Consider the following 17,851-nt stretch of genomic DNA (forward strand, 5'->3'; position numbering starts at 1 on the left):
GTACTACAGAACTGACGCGTTCTCAGTGTGTCAGGTCCTAAGCACAGAATACCAGTTTGTTCCATTACTGGTGATGTGAACAGGTTGGTTAAGGTGGTGTCTGCCAATCTTTATCACTGTAAACTTACTATTTTATCACTTGAAATCAGTAAATATCTTATACACAGGTAGTCTGAGACAATATCCTGTTTCTCATACTTACGCATATTCGTTTTAGTATGCATTGGAGATTCCTGCCTGTTCCCATGATGGCTTTCATAGTGTTTCTATTCATGTGCCATTCATGTGTTACCTGCATGTCCTGCATCATAGAACTGTTTCCTGTGCTTCTGCATGCACAGAAGTGCATGACCCCCAGCTCACAGGGCACAGGACCTGCTTTCTTATTGTTGACATTCGTCTCTACATCACTGAGAGGCCCTTCATTTTTAGCCTTTTTGAATCAATCTGTTTCATTTTTCTCTTTTCAATACAACATATTATTAGTCTTCCTTGTTAGTTAAATTTAAAACCTTTTTCTTTTAATAGATGAGTTGGACATATTCACAGTTCATTATATTATTGATATATTTGGTCTCAATTTGGTTATATTATTTTTATGTGTTTTATGCTTATTTTGTGTTTATTTCTTTACGTGTTGATTTTTTTAAATGACATTAGTCAGTCACCCATTTCGTTATCAACCTTTCATCATTTTATTTGCTGGTTTTAATTGATACTCCCACTTATACCTCAAAAGCCATCAGTACATGTACTCTACTTTCCTCTTATTCTCTACTTTGTTTTTAAAGTTGAATTACTTCTATTTCACTAGAACATACATTTATATATTGAGTCCCCCATCATTGTCTCTACTTATGTTTTAGCTGTAGCTAGATATACAATTAGATACATTAAATATTCATTAGTCTTTTTAAATTAAGATTTAATTTTTTAGAGTGGTTTTAAGTTTGTAGCCAAGTCAAGAAGAAAGTATGGAGATTTTCCATGTACCCCAAGCTCCCACATAGGCACAGCCTCCCCATTATCAGCATCTCCCACCAGAGTGGTACATCTTTTACAATTGATGAAATGATATTGATACATCATAATCACTTAAAGTCCATAATTTACATTAAAGTTCACTTCTGGTGTTGTATCAATCATAATGGAATCATACAGAGTATTTTCATTGTCTTAAAGATCCTATGTATTCTATCTATATTCACACCCCCCTCTCCCCATGCCGGGCAACCACTGATCGTTTTAGTATCTCCATGGTTTTGCCTTTTCCAGAATGTCATATAGTTGGAATCATACAGTATTCCCATTACACACATGCTTCACTTTTTAAAAAAATTTTATTTATTCATTTTTAGAGAGGAGAGAGAGAGAGAGAGAGAGAGAGAGAGAGAGAGAGAGAAGCAGAGAGAGAGAAGGGGGGAGGAGCTGGAAGCATCAACTCCCATATGTGCCTTGGCCAGGCAAGCCCAGGGTTTCGAACCGGCGACCTCAGCATTTCCAGGTCAACGCTTTATCCACTGCGCCACCACAGGTCAGGCCATTCTTCACTTTTTGAAGTCCCACAATTCTCAGATATTTTGTTTTGCTTTCTTTAGTCTTTATTTTCTTTGCTTTTTGGTTATCAAGAATTCTATTGATATATCTTCCAGCTCAGAGATGCTCTCTTCCAATCTACTAATTAACCCATCAAAACCATTTTTTTAAGACTTTATTTATTCATTTTAGAGAGGAGAGAAGGAGGAGAGAGAGAGAGAGAGAAAGAGAGAGAGAGAGAGAGAGAGAGAGAGAAGAGGAGAGGAGCAGGAAGCATCAACTCCTATATGTGCCTTGACCAGGTAATCCCAAGGTTTTGAACCGGCGACCTCAGCATTCCAGGTCGACGATTTCTCCACTGCGCCACCACAGGTCAGGCTCAAAACCATTTTTCATTTCTGTGTTTGTTTGTGTTTTTTAATCTCTCGGATCTCTTTTTGCTTCTTTCACAGGATTTCCATCTCTCTGCTAACACGGCCCATTTGTTCTTGCATAGTGTTTATATGTTATCCCTTAGAGCCCTTAGCATATTAAGTATAGATGTTTTAAATTCTGGGCCTTATATTTCCAACATCCCTGCCCATGTAGGTGGTAATGCTTGCTCGGTCTTCAAATTGGTCTTTTTTTTTCTTTTGGTATGTCTCGTAATTTTTTGGCATGATCTATTGGGTAAAAAGAACTGCTGTAAACAGGTTCTTAGAGGATGCTGAGGTGTGGGGGGGAAACATTCCTTAGTCCTACCATTAGGTCTGTATTTTAGTGAGCCTATGTCTCTGGACTGCAGACCTCATAAATGGCTAGAGTGAACTGGAGCTGTGAATTCCCCCCCCCCTCCCCGGTCAGTTACACTCTGATAATTAGGCTCTGGTTAACAGTTTACCCTGAGCACTAGCTTCCCCTGAGGGCAGGCCTTGTTAAGAACACAGAGCTCTGGCATATTTCAAATGGTTCCTTTTCCCTTCCCTCTACGGCAAGGGTAGTCAACCTTTTTATACCTACCGCCCACTTTTCTATCTCTGTTAGTAGTAAAATTTTCTAACTGCCCACCAGTTCCATAGTAATGGTGATTTATAAAGTAGAGAGGTAACTTTACTTTATAAAATTTATAAAGCAGAGATTCAGCAAGTTAAAGCATATATTAATAATAATTACTTACCAAGTACTTTATGTCGGATTTTTGCTAAGTTTGGCAGAATAAATCTTTATAAAACAACTTACTATAGAATGTAAAGGACTTATATAATGAAAACTATAAACCATTGTTAAGGGAAATTGAAAAAGATATAATGAGATGGAAGAATATTCCTTGTTCTTGGTTAGGAAGAATAAATATAATCAAGATGGCCATATTACCCAAAGCAATATACAAATTTAATGCAATTCCCATAAAAATTCCAATCACATTTTTTAAAGAAATGGAGCAAAAAATCATCAGATTTATATGGAACTATAAAAAACCCCGAATAGCCAAAGCAATCCTAAAGAAAAAGAATGAAGCTGGGGGCATTACAATACCTGACTTCAAACTATATTATAGGGCCACGACAATCAAAACAGCATGGTATTGGCAGAAAAATAGACTCTCAGACCAATGGAACAGAATAGAAAACCCAGAAATAAAACCACATGTATATAGTCAAATAATTTTTGATAAAGGGGCCAACAACACACAATGGAGAAAAGAAAGCCTCTTCAATAAATGGTGCTGGGAAAACTGGAAAGCCACATGCAAAAGAATGAAACTGGACTACAGTTTGTCCCCCTGTACTAAAATTAACTCAAAATGGATCAAAGATCTAAACATAAGACCTGAAACAATAAAGTACATAGAAGAAGACATAGGTACTCAACTCATGGACCTAGGTTTTAAAGAGCATTTTATGAATTTGACTCCAAAGGCAAGAGACGTGAAGGCAAAAATTAATGAATGGGACTACATCAGACTAAGAAGTTTTTGCTCAGCAAGAGAAACAAGATAACAAAATAGACAGCCAACTAAATGGGAAATGATATTTTCAAACAACAGCTCAGATAAGGGCCTAATATCCAAAATATACAAAGAACTCATAAAACTCAACAACAAACAAACAAACAATCCAATAAAAAAAATGGGAAGAGGACATGAACAGACACTTCTCCCAGGAAGAAATACAAATGGCCAACAGATATATGAAAAGATGCTCATCTTCTTTAGTTATTAGAGAAATGCAAATCAAAACTGCAATGAGATACCACCTCACACCTGTTAGATTAGCTATTATTAACAAGACAGGTAATAGCAAATGTTGGAGAGGATGTGGAGAAAAAGAAACCCTCATACACTGTCGGTGGGAATGTAAAGTATAACCATTATGGAAGAAAGTATGGTGGTTCCTCAAAAAACTGAAAATAGAACTACCTTATGACCTAGCAATCCCTCTACTAGGTATATACCCCCAAAACTCAGAAACATTGATACGTAAAGACACATGCAGCCCCATGTTCATTGCAGCATTGTTTACAGTGGCCAGGACATGGAAACAACCAAAAAGCCCATCAATAGATGACTGGATAAAGAAGATGTGGCACATATACACTATGGAATACTACTCAGCCGTAAGAAAAATGGTGGGATCTTGATAATATTATATGAAGTGAAATAAGTAAATCAGAAAAAAACAGGAACTGCATTATTCCATAGGTAGGTGGGACATAAAAGTGAGACTAAGAGACATTGATAAGAGTGTGGTGGTTAAGGGGGTAGGGGGGAGAGGGAGAGGGAAAGGGGGAGGGGGAGGGGCACAAAGAAAACTAGATAGAAGGTGACAGAGGACAATCTGACTTTGGGTGATGGGTATGCAACATAATTGAATGACAAGATAACCTGGACATGTTATCTTTGAATATATTATATGTATCCTGATTTATTGATGTTGCCCCATTAAAAAAATAAAATTATTAATAATAAAAAAAGAATAATACCAAAAAAAACAACTTACTATAGTTAAATCTATCTTTTTATTTATACTTTGGTTGCTCTACTACCGCCCACCATGAAAGCTGGAACGCCCACTAGTGGGCAGTAGGAACCAGGTTGACTACCACTGCTCTACTGGATCCATGAAGGGATTTTTCTCCAATATTTACTGGTTGAACTCCTGGAAGTAAAACTTTCAATATTATACCCCCTCCCCGTCAACATGACTGGGTCCCCTGGAGCCTCTCTGAGTTGTCCATACTGAGTTTCCAGCAATTCACCAATTCCAGTGTAGGTTTTTCTGCCTCATCACCGGTTCCCACAGCGGTCTCTGCTCACGGGTCTCTGTCCTAAGAAGCCATGACTCCTCCTCTTCACCCGTCTCCCCTATCTTCGGGGCTATGGTTTGCCCTATGTCGTCATCACTTTATGGATCCAAAAAGAGTTTTTGGTTTTCCGGTCTGTTCAGATTTCTAGTTGTTGTAAGGATAAACTAGAGACTTCCAAGCTCCTTACATGTGGAACCAGAAACAGGAAGATCATTTTTTTTGCCAAAGTTATTTTTTGATTGGAGGAAATTGATCTTCATCCCACAAAAACTCGTGATCAGAACCTAATTCCCCAGGTCCTTATATTTTTAAATCCCTAGTATTTTTCTATAGCCTTGATACTTGAGGACTAGATTGGCTAGATAAAGTTCTTCATTTATACTTTATTTCCCTGAGTTTTATTTAAAAATGCTTTACCATTATTGCCTTGGTTTATACGTTGTTTTTGAAGCCTGATGCTGGTCTAATTCCCTTACTTCTGTGAGATATTTAGTCTTTTTGGGAAAATAGGAATTTTTCTTTAGCTTTAAAAACTAATAGTTTTAGGAAGATGTATCTCAGAGTTGATTGTTTTGGGCCAATTTTCCAATGTACTCCGTAGGCCCTTTCTATATATCAATTTAAGTTTTCTTTTCTTGGACTATAGTTACAAATGTTTGTTCTACCCTTTGTTTTGTTTTCTCCTTAAGAGACTCCAATTTTATGTATGTTATTTGTTTATCTTCTATTGCAATTATTTTCTCTCTGGCTCTTTAGATAGCTGTAGCTTATTTTCATTCTTTTGGTTGTTTTCCTATCTTCTTTTTTAAAAATATAAAAATATGAAGTGCTTATTAATCAAAGACACATAACAACAATGAGGGGCAAACTGACAAATATTAAATTAGCAAATAGAAGTATAAGTACCCAATATAGGCAAGATATTTCTGGCTCAAGAGCTGTGAAGATGTTCATATTTGGGCCAAGCAATTTCACTTCTTGGTTACAATTTCAAACAAGGAGAACAAGACAAGCACTCCATTTATGTGCATCTTTCACTGGTCCACCTAGTACAGGCTTGAAGAGAGTGAGTGCTCAGTCAGTGTGCACGGAAGAGAAAGAATGAAAAGAGAGAGAATGAGAGGGAGAGAGGGTGGACCATTAGAAAGTTCCTCCATCTGCACTCATGGAACACATTACTAAATGTGGCACCGTGTGTAGTACAATAATAGGTAACCTGAAAGTGACAACTGTGGAGACCCATGTAGCCATATGGAAGTGTGTCCATAAGTGGTGGTGGTATTGGGCATGGGGAGCTGAATAAAAAGTGGGTACCATGGATCCTCTGAGCATGTAGGCACAGCCCAGAAAGGATGCGGGCAGAGGAGCAGCATGGTCTCCAGGCACAGCCAGTCTGATCTACTGGTAGGTACAAGTAAGTTTCCATTTGAGTTTATTCTTCCTTGGACACTGTGTACTTTAGTCGTTATTTCTGAGATAATTCTTTCTCCCCACCCCCATTTCTATGTTTGAATTCAATGTAATTTTACACATATTCAAATGTTTGAGGATATAAACTTCAGTTTTCAGAGTAGCTTTTGTTTCAGGATTTTCAGGAGGGAAGGGAAAGAATATTCATCGGCTGTCCTAATCTTCACTTTCTGTTTTCCCCTGGAGTAGCTATGTATGTGTTCAACATATTTTAATTTCCTCAGCTCATAGGTTGCGAGTGATTTACTAGATTTATAATTCAAGGTCATTCTGTTCTGTAGGTGTCACAATGTGCGTATCATTTTCTTTTTGGTGGTGGGGGAACAGTTGGTTCTTTTTTGTCTTGCAGCACCTTAAACTTTCACCAGGTGCTTCATTTCCCCAGCATGACTCAGTGTTCAAAGAATGCTTCTTCTTCCTTTTTAACTTTATTTTCTATCCTAGAAGTGATGCCATCTTAGATATCTTGCACTTGTTTTTTTGTTTTTGGCTTTTTCTTAAGTGAGAAGTGAGGAGGCAGAGAGACAGACTCCCGCATGTGCCCAATGGGGATCTACCTGGCATGCCCACCAGGAGGCAATGCTCTGCCCATCTGAGTCATTGTTCCATTGCAACCAGACCCATTTTAGTGCCTGAGGCGGAGGCCATGGAGTCATCCTCAGCGCCCAGGCCAACCTGCTCCAGTGGAGCCCTGGCTGTGGGAGGGGAAGAGAGAGACAGAGAGAAAGGAGAGGGGGAAGGGTAGAGATGCAGATGGTCACTTCTCCTGTGTGCCCTGACAAGAAATCGAACCCGGGACATCTACACACCAGGCCAACGCTCTACCACTGAGCAAACCGGCCAGGGCTTATCTTGCACTTTTAATTCCTTTTCCTGTGGTCAGTGTTCTGATCTACTAGGACTTTTAAAAAAACAACTTCACCATTTAGAGATTAAGTAGCACTCAACTTAAATATAAGAAAGAATATATATTACTAATTTCTTAAATATTAGTTTCAATAAAAGTAAGTATACCTTTATTTGAATGATAATTGTTTGAAAATTCTTATCATCTTCAAATACTGCTGATAAGCTTGGACCAGATCCGCAAGTTTTTTCTTCAAGTTTGTTGTTAATGTACGGGCTGGTGAAAGCATCAAAATATGTGTCAGGCACGAGATTAGGAACCGATAACACAGTGTTTTGAAATTGATTAATTGCTCCTGAAATACCATCCTGTTAGAGAAAAATAAAAAAATAAATGCAAGCACATATATGGTTATATTTATGGCTATTTTTGAATTTTTCTGAAATACTAAAATAAATTTAAAAACTCATTTAACCATGCCAGATGCTGTGTTGATTCTAAGTATATGAAAAATCAGAAGACATAGCCTCTGTCTTTAGGAAATATATTTTCTATTGAGAGGGAAGTGGATAAAAAATTATAACACATTATGATGAGTTCTATATTTGATCTATGAACAAAACACAGAAAGGTCATGAGAGAAGGCAGGTCAAAGTATGCCCAAGAGAATCAGAAAGAGTTGAAAGGGTAGGTTAAAAGTTTATACTCTTTGAGCGCTAATTTCATTCTAGAAAACTATGCTAAGAAAAAAAAATAGATATGTAAATAAAGATACATATGCAAGGATACTCACTGCAGTGTTACTTACAATAAAAAACTTATTAGATAAATACGTAAGTGTTCAAAGACAGGAGTATTGATTAGGTTTTAATAAATTTATACAATGGAAAATATATATCCCATCTAGGTGGGTTATAAAACTGAGACTCATGGACAGAAATAAAAGGGAAGTGGTTCCCTGGAGGAGGGTGGGGGAGGGGAATAAACAGGGGCAAATATTCAGTGGTGGAAAATGATTTGACTTTGGGTGATGGGCACACAATACAATCAATAGTTCAAATGCCATAGAAATGTTTACCTTAAACTTCTGTATCTAAGAGAAAAAAAATAAAATTAGGCACCCCTTCAACATGGTGTCTCCAAAGATTGGTTAATGACATGGGAAAAAGCTTATGATAAAAGTTAAGTTAAAAAAGAGAGAGAGGGAGAAAGCAGGATAAAACTGATATGTAATATCCCATTTAAAAAATCTGTATATAAAATCTCATGGTAAGTTAGGCATGTTGGTATATCAATAAAGCAAAATTGGAAAAAATATAAAAATGTTAAAGGGTTATTTTTATTTCTGGCACATGGAATTATAGATGATTTTAATAATCTTATTTGTGTTTGTTAAATTCACTTCAGTAAGCTCTAATTAATTTATAATTTATAATAAATGGAAAATCTAATGAGAGAAGATGAGCTAAAGAACAGGTACTTCTTGAAATAAGTATTAAAAATGAACAGGGGCCCTGGCCATTTGGCTCAGTGGTAGCACATCAGCCAGTCATGTGAAAGTCCTGGGCTTGATTCCTAGCCAGGGCACACGGGAGAAGCGCCCATCTGCTTCACCACCCTTCCCCCTCTCCTTTTTCTCTCTCTCTCTCTTCCCCTCCTGTAGCCAAGGCTCCATTGGAGCAAAGATGGCCTAGGTGTTGAGGACTGCTCCATGGCCTCTGCCTCAGGTGCTAGAATGGCTCCAATTGCAGCGGAGCAACGCCCCAGATGGGAAGAGCATCGCCCCCTAGTGGGCATGCCGGGTGGATCCCTGTCGGATGCATGCGGGAGTCTGTCTCTCTGACTCCTCGCTTCTCACTTCAGAAAAATACAAAAAAAAATGAGCAGAGGTTTGTAAAGTGTGTAAGATGCAGTAGTATCCTTGTAAGTCACTGTGTGGGAAAGGCGTGAGAGGACTGGCAGGGTTGGTGCCTTCAGTCACTTAGGAGCTGAAGCAGAAGTGCCAAGTGTGGAGAAACAGGACATGAGGAATGGTGCAGTTGGTCCCCTCTAGGCCAGCACTTCCCAGACTGTGACCAGGGTCAACACTAAGGATAAAAGCGTCCTGATGTCAAGTAAATTTGGGAAGAAACCTTGGGTTAAACAAAGTTAAACAGGATTTTTCATAGTTTTTAATATTCAAATGCATATCACAACCCCCTTTCTCCTAGAATGCCTATCAACATCTCACCAAGCGCCCTTTGAAAAATGCTACCATAGGCAACGGAAAAACTTTAATTTGAAGTGACCTGATCAAATTTGCCTATGAAATAATCTTCCTGCCAGCAATGTAGGAAATGCATTAGAAGGAAAAGGAGCAGTTAGATCAGAACAGACTATTACTGCAGCCAGAAGGGAGACAATGAAGTTCCCACTGATATGAGGTACAAGTGAGGATCAGCACACAGGACAAGCTGAGTTGAACTCAGAGAGGTCAGAGAGAAGCCAGGATGACTCCCAACTGCTGGCTTGGGCATCATGAAGATGGGAGACACAGAAGAAGGAGCAAGTTTTGAAACAAGTGATAAGTTTGATTTATTTTAGTGAGTTGGAGTTAATCATGGAAATTTCTAGATCTGAGTCTGGAAGAAAAGTACTGGCTGGAAATATATCTTTATAAATCTCCATTCTATAAGTGGTAGTTAGGACAATGAAGTGAGCACCCACATGAAGAGTATGCAGCTGTGGAGATGAGGGAGCCTTCAGGACAGGAACACTCAAAGGTCAGACAAAAAAGCAGCTCTGAGAAAGGGGACCAAAAAGAAAAAGGTGCAAGTACAAGAGGAAAACCAAGAGAGATTATATTAAGTGGGGAGTCTATTTCCAGAAGCAGAAGTGATCAATAGTCAACACAATAGGAAAAAAAGAGTTGAAAAATATTGGAAAATAGGAAGAATTGAAAAGAAAGGAAGCCACAGATAACTCAAAGAACAAGCCACAGGTAACTCAGGTAAGAGGTGAAGACTCAGGTAAATAATTTTCCTCTAGACTAAGCTCTATGTGTGTGTGTGTGTTAGAAAACTAGATGGGGGTGCATGCTAAGACTAATGACTCATAGTAAAAAAGTTAGAAAATTCATGAGCGGTAGTCTTTATAGTGGCATTGACTGATTTTTGGTTACATGAAGTGAGATCTTACGGGTGGTGTGAACGTGTGAGCGTGGCGATTGTGCCCAGAGCCTCGCCCACAGCTTCATGTGCAGGAATTAAAAGACCAATGTGGGCCAAAGAGTAATAAAGAGTACACCTTAAAAAAAAGGAAAAAGGGAGTGTCCAAGATTTTTAAGGCTTGTCACTTAAGGCTGAAGAAGTGCCAGCTGCTGTTGGAGGGACCTTTCTTCTGTCATCTGCTGCACAGCGCATCCGCCTCCCGTGAGACGGAGATGAAAATTCTGGCCAGGGAGGAACAAAAGAGCCTAGTGCCTCTCTGTGCAGGAGTTCCTGAGCAAGACTCCAACCCCAGGGACCTCATCTGCGTGTCCTTGTAAATATCCTAAAATGGCCTATCTGATCAATTACAGGATCATAGACTGCTGGTGTTGGAAGCAACCTTAAACTTCATCTGCCTTCTTATCTTAATAGATGCATAAATGGAACCCCAGAGAGGGAAGTGGTTTCCCAAGGTCAAGGAGCTCAACTGTAAAGTGAAGATTAGAATCTAGAGAGTCTGATTAGTAATGTTTTTGTGCCACGGTATACCAGCTAACATCAGAAAATATAAACTCTGATCGGATTCCTAGTCTGTTCATGTACAAAATGTGGAAGGCAGAATCCTAAATTGGCTTCAAAGGTTCCCTCCCTCGGGTGTACCCACCCTGGAAGGTCCTCTCTTGACTCTGGGAGGGGCCTGGGAATATGATGGGCTGCCACTCCCATGATTAGGTGACATCGAATGGAAACTTGAAGGGATTTTGCAGATATAATAAAGTTCTGATTCAGTTGAGTTAATCAAAAGATGCTGCTGCTGGGTGGATCTGACCGAATAGAGAGAAAGCCCCTAAAGGAGGGAGTGGGCCCTTCCTGAGGAGATGCTCTAGCTGGTCATGAAGTCACAAAGACCCATCTGCTCATAGAGTGTGCCACACGCCAAGGAACTACAGGTCCTTTCTAGTAAGCTGATGCCAGCTGACTTTCCTCAAGAAAACAAAGACTTCAGTCCCACAGCTGCATAGAGATGAATTTTTATAACAACCTGAGGGAACCTGGAAGTGGATCCATTTCCAGTCAAGCCTCTGTGGAGACCTCACCCCAGCCAATGCCTGAATGGAGAGGTCCTGGGGCAGACGGTGAGCTACCCAATGCCCGGGCTCCTGAACGCAGAAACTGTGAGATTAATGCTTGCTTTTATAGCTGTCAAATTTGTGGTAATTTATTACACAGCAATAGGTAACTAAGACAGCAAAATTTCCTCAGATGCAGAGTACTTAAAAAGATTTCAAAAATGGTATTTATGACAGAGAGATTTCTTGAACTTTCATTGGGAGATACCTATAATGAATTCTAAATTTTGTATAAAGGGTGTTCTCTAGATCAGTGGTTGGTCCCCAACCTTTTTTGGGCCACGGTCCTGTTTAATGTCAGAAAATATTTTCACTGACCGGCCTTTAGTGTGGGACGGACAAATGTATCATGTGACCGAGACAAGTGTCAAGAGTGAGTCTTAGACGGATGTAACAGAGGGAATCTGGTCATTTTTAAAAAATAAAACATCGTTCAGACTTAAATATAAATAAACTGGAAATAATGTAAGTTATTTATTCTTTCTCTGAGGACTGGTACCAAATGGCCCACGGACCGGTACCGGTCCGCGGCCTGGGGGTTGGGGACCACTGCTCTAGATGGTGTCCCTACCAAGCCTCTAATCTGTCTCAAGTTAAGGAAAAAGTGCTAAACTTTTCGATGATGTGATATGAAGAAACACGCACCAGAAAGTCTTCCATAGAAGGCTCAAAGAGTAGTGACTGCACCGTCAAAATGAGTTCTGTGAGGAACATGGGGATGAGAGATTCATCTTCTTCCTGCTTCTCCATCATGGGGCCCCCCTGAAATGAACACAGGTGCAATGTTATCAAGATCCGAGTACCAGGGTGTAAAACAAAAAACTTCTCTATTACAAGCGGCATGCAAACTAAGCTTATATAATTAGCTGATTTTTTTTTATCATGGTGGCATGTCTTTCAAAGGATACTACCACAAAAATGAAAAACTAAAGGCAGATATTGAAAAAAATGTAAAATTTCTTTCCTTGAAAATATACTATTAACAAAATAGAAAGGCAAACAAGGAACTGAAAAAAATTTATCTGTAATTTATAAAGCAGATAGAAGGCTAGTAATATTTAAATAGAAAAATACTTGATATACACAAAAGAAATATAGATTAATATTATAATAATTAATACATAAATAGTAATATACTTAATAGAAAAATGGGCAAGGGACATGACAGTTCTTAAATGGAATATACAAATGATCAATCAACTTCCTGCTTCTTTTCCTGAAGATAGTTTATTCAGTAATGACATTTACTGAGTATTTACTGTGTGTCAGGGAATGCTCAGCATTTATGTAAATCTCACACCAGCCATATGTAGCAGGTATCACTGTTACTCCCCTGCGAAAACAGAATCTGGAGAAGGATGCTTCTTAGTAAGTGGCAGACCCAAGTCTTTCTCATCATCACACCAAGCTCTTATCTCTGCACTGGGGCAGCATTTAAAGAAATATAACCTTTAAAAACAGTGACATACTACATACTTTACATCCATTAGATTAACATGGGTGAAAATGAATACTAGCCAGTGTAAGTGTGGGTAAATTCTCATTCTCAAACATTGCTAGGAAGGTTGCAATTTGACAGCAAACTTTCTGGAGAGGTACGCATCAGCATCAGAGCTTCAACCAGTGAGCATAGTTCTGAGCCACAAATTCCACAGCTAGGAATTTCTTCCAAGGAGAAAAATCATAGATGGGTGAAACATGTATAGCTAAGGATGTTCTTCGCAGCATTATTTGTAGTGAGAAAGTGATCAATAAAATTATGTACTGATATTTACAATATATATAGTACATTTATATGTGAGAATATTATGCGAAAAAATATTGTATATTGACTTAGGAGATTTTTTACAAAACATTGCTAAGTGGAAAAAGCAGATGATAAATCAGTAAGAAAAATACAATATTTTCTCCTTGGAAATGGTTATCTTTGGCTAGCAAAGGATACTTTCCTTTTAGATTTCTGTATTTTTCAAATTTTCTGCACTAGACAAATATTACTTTTAGAATGAAATAGTACTTAGAAAAAAGAATAATTGAAATCAGGGGAAGAGAGGAAGCAATGAAAAGGAGTATGTGACTAACATTCAGCTTTCGGGAGGAAGGGAAGCTAGAGCAAAGAGCATCAGCCCTTGAAAATGCAGTTCAGTTTCTGGGAAGGGCATTGGGAATGGGAGGTAGGAAGCTTGACAGAACCAGGTAAGCATGTTTTGCAATGTTTTTAGGGTGGAGCTGGGGAAAACTTACTGGGAAATGTGGACATGAGGTAATATGATCTCTCAGTTATGCTAGAATAGAGTCAAATTTGTACTACTTCATCTCAAACATCTCCGATTACTCTGTGTGTCCAAGATCAACTTCCTCCCAAGAGGTTAGCCACTCAAAGCACAAAGGTTTGCTTCCATGATGTGCTTCCTCTCACACCTAAACCATTGCTTATTTCTTTCATTCATACCACCTTGCCTTCTGCTCTCTGCCAGCTAATGCCCATGATGCCTTCCAAACTATAAGCTTCTTTGGGGCAAGGATCCTGTTTATGCTTTCATCACTATATAGCCAACACCCAGTATAGAGATTGGAACACCGTAGTGTTGTAGTAATAGATGTTATAGTAATTAAATATATAGATATATAAAAAACAAAAATATGGAAGATATATTAATGTAATTAAAATATAATATTAAAAATAATTAAGAAAATTAAATTAAATTATGCCATCTGGATAGGAATTAATATAGTGGGTGCAGATGTGATAAACAGACTTTGAATTCCAAGCAGGGTCCAGTTAGTGTGTGTGTAAAGTTATACATAGATAAGAAGTGGCTTGGTGTCATAACTTTGTAAATTAACGTAAATAAGAACATCTTAAAAAGTGGTTTGATATAAACATTTCAGTAGATTAGCATAAAAGGGGTTCCCTGCGAGGAACTCCCAAAAAGGTGGTTTGAGGTGATAATCCTGTAGATTGACACCTGTTAGAAGGCATTGGCCAGAAAAGGTACTAAAGCTGAGGGGCCCGTGCTGCAGTAGTCGCCCAGGCTCCAACGTGAACGTGAACTGTCTTCATGCTGCTCTAAGCTCTGACCAAAGACAGCCTAGAGGAGCACACCAACGGGGCCCCCTTAAGCTGTACTCGGGCACACCAAAAGGATTTGTGAGTAACAAATTGCCTGTGTGATTATTGCAACTAAATTGTGTGTCGGTCGTGTCTTTCCTCCGGTGGCAGTTAGTGTTAGCACTGATTAGTAGCATTCTCATAGCCACCTCAAGAGTAGTCTCGAAGAGGCTGCCAGCCTGCTGATAAGCAGGAGTGTCCCACTGCACAGGGAAGTCGAATCAGGGATGCCTGATCAACGTAGAGCTTGGGCTCTACTGGAACACACGGACAGTTAAGAAATATTTGTTGAATGAACACATGAATAACCTTTAGCAAATTCCTATGAGACAGCAACATTTAACACAGCGGATGCTTTCTGTATTAGATATTTGTTGACATGTTCCTTTCCATTCTGTCATTTCATATGCATATGGTAGGCTCTGATTATACTGTACAATCCTCTGAGCATTTTTCTCGCATTTGTCCAGTACACAGAAAATAGCATAGTAAGCGCTCAATCAATGTTAACCAATGAATTTTCTTAATTTTGTCTGGATGTACCTACCTTCTTATCAGTGACTTCAGGCTTCTCCTCAGTGATCCATTTCTCAATAACATCTGCTGAAGGTGTTCGTTTTAGCTTGTCAGTAAGGTAACTCAAAAGAGAGTTAACAGAATTTACTGTTAGCACGTGCATTGTGTTCTCAATTAGATAATCATTTAGACGAATAAAGCTTGAAAAGACAAAAAATATAGTTTGTTTTCTAAGTAATTATATATTTTTGAAAGTGACTCTAAAGCAAGTACTTAAAATTTAAAATATAAATTCTCTTTTAATTTCCACTTAGATTACAATATCAGAGATTTATTGCACAGAAGAGTTGTTCTTTGGACATTCTTTATTTTAAAAATACATATTCAAATTATAAATATAGCATCAATTTAGCTAAGTATTCTAACTATTCAATAGGCTATTAATGAGCAATACAGTTATGGAAAAAGCATTTAGCTCATTTTGCCAAAAGGGCCATAAGATTTTTTTAAAAAGCTTTAGAGAAGAAATCAGTAAGTATACAACATCTGTAACTTACATTTTAAAGATAAATGTGTAAAATCTTTGCTGTTGGATTATGGCAATTGCTGACCCAAAGATGCAAATGTAGTATTTCCTTATTTGAGTGCTTAGAATGTAGGCTGAGTCAGTAAGACCTTCACAGTAGACTTTTATTTGGCTTAAGTGGAGCCCAAGAGGCCTCTAGTGCCTGGAGGCATATGGTGATGGCCTCAGGGACTGCTTCACTGAATTCTGTTGTGACACAAACAATCTTATTACAGAAAATCTCATATACAAACTGATGTACTGTGGAGATTTATTAACTAGACAACTGTAGAAGTTGGACTGAATTAGTGAGCACTGAGTAACAATGACCAGTGTTTTATAGTGCCACATACATTTCAGATAATGCTTGGTGACTTTGTTTGCAAGAGTTATTTGCAGTAATGAAGTCTTAGAATGACATGAAATCCAACCCTGGAACAATGGTAGGATCCAGCGGGGAAGCAGTGGCAGAGCTAACCCTAATGCGGGAGAGCCCCTGTAAGGCTCTGGAAGAAAGACTCTCCTCCCTGGCCTCAGTGGTGCTTTTCAGCTGGTTTGCGCTGGTTCAGTAGAACCGATACCTAATTTTTCTTGAGTTAGGTGAACCGGTTGTTAAAATGGAACTTGTAGTCAGGGATCTCTCTAAAGTGGGCGCCTGGGCAGCTGCTCAATATGGAAATCACAAATTTACATTCCTTACTCTTTTTTAATGTTCATCTGCACAAAAGCATATTCTAATTGCCCTTAGTAATGTTCATTTCACCCAGAAGTGAAAAAAATCGCAAGTGTAGATACCAATCAAGAAGCAATATGGAAATGTCTTAAATAATAGTTTTATTGGTTTTTTTTGTCAGGTATTATTTAATGTTTATTAATATTTTAAAACTTATAATCTAGTTTTGTGTATTTCTTTAATTGTTCTTCTTTAGGTATTAAATGCACGAAATAAACAACTACCTTTTAGCATATTGGTTTTTTTTATACTTAAAACAGTCATTAGGGCAGTGTTGGGTAAAAAAGTTTGTAAAGTGTGCTTAGGTTTACTTGCTTGTATGTTGCGTTGGCACGGGGCAGCCCATGTGTGTGGTCTATGGAAGGCTGCGGTGCTTGCCCTCAGGGCAGCAGATGGCAAATTGTGGATTGCTTTCATGCTTGGGAGGGGCCGTTGTTTGCTATTGTTTGCCAGAGAAGGAGTATTTGGACCTGGCCTGTGGCCTGTTTAGCTGGAGAGTTCTGAGGCTGATGGGGGCCTGTGTGTCCGGTGAGTCCAGAGAATGAGTCTGGTGAGCCCGGAGTGCTGAGGGACTTGGGAGCCCTGAGAGAAAGGGAAGTAGTTTTACCTGCCTGTTTGCTCATCCGCTATTATAAGACTCTAATAAACAGAATGGCACACCATTTTCCGGCTCCACAGTTCCTTTCCCGTCTGCCCAAATCCAATGAGAACATGCCTGTGCATGGTGGCAGCCACTGGCCTTACAGGCAGAGAACCAGTTCTTAAATTATTTGAATCCCACCACTGCCTGGCCTCCCAGTTACAAAACTTTCCTTATGGAGACGGTGGAACTTTGTGTGCAATGAAGCTATGTACAAATCTCTGTGTGCCTGACTTCTTACCATAGCCAGCTCCATGCTCTGGGCCAGGCTAGTGGGAAACGAAGCCTTAGAAATCAAAGGGGATAGTCTCAGCCTTGGACATGCCCTCCTCTCTCTCTACCAGCTTGCCATTCCCAGATGCAGGCTTCTGGAGCATGAATTCCAGTTACCTTATCTTCTAAATTCCTTATCACTATTAGCGAATCCTGTGATAAAGACTTAACTTTTAATAAAACTTGAGAATGAGAGATGCCCTGATTTTTCTTGAAAGAAAGAACAATCATGGCCCTGGCTGGTTGGCTTGGCGGTAAAGCATTGGCCTGGTGTGTGGAAGTCCCAGGTTCAATTTCTGGTCAGGGCACAGAGGAGAAGCAACCATCTGCTTCTCCATCCCTCTCCCGCCTCCTTCTCTCTCTCTCTCTCTCTCTCTCTCTCTCTCTCTCTCTCTCTCTCTCTCTCTCTCTCCCTCCAGCAGCCATGGCTCAAATGGTTTGAGCAAGTTGGCCCTGGACACTGAGGATGGCACCATGGCCTCACCTCAGACACTAAAATAGCTTGGTTGCCAAACAACAGAGCAGTGGCCCCAGATTGGCAGAGCATCCCCCAGTA

At 39.2% G+C, this 17,851-nt stretch overlaps 1 protein-coding gene across 1 annotated transcript in view; it reads right to left on the reverse strand.

Annotated features, from left to right (window-relative positions):
• DNAH6 (dynein axonemal heavy chain 6) overlaps positions 1-17,851 on the reverse strand; it is a 300,118-nt gene that overhangs the window by 231,312 nt on the left and 50,955 nt on the right. Inside the window, exons 9-11 of the mRNA XM_066377849.1 lie at positions 15,116-15,284; positions 12,102-12,218; positions 7,306-7,506 (exon numbers count right to left, since the gene is read on the reverse strand). Of these exons, the coding sequence (XP_066233946.1) occupies positions 7,306-7,506; positions 12,102-12,218; positions 15,116-15,284 (487 nt within the window). The remainder of the gene's footprint in view (positions 1-7,305; positions 7,507-12,101; positions 12,219-15,115; positions 15,285-17,851) is intronic.

This window comes from Saccopteryx leptura, chromosome 3 (genome assembly GCF_036850995.1).
Source record: "Saccopteryx leptura isolate mSacLep1 chromosome 3, mSacLep1_pri_phased_curated, whole genome shotgun sequence".
NCBI lineage: Eukaryota > Metazoa > Chordata > Mammalia > Chiroptera > Emballonuridae > Saccopteryx > Saccopteryx leptura.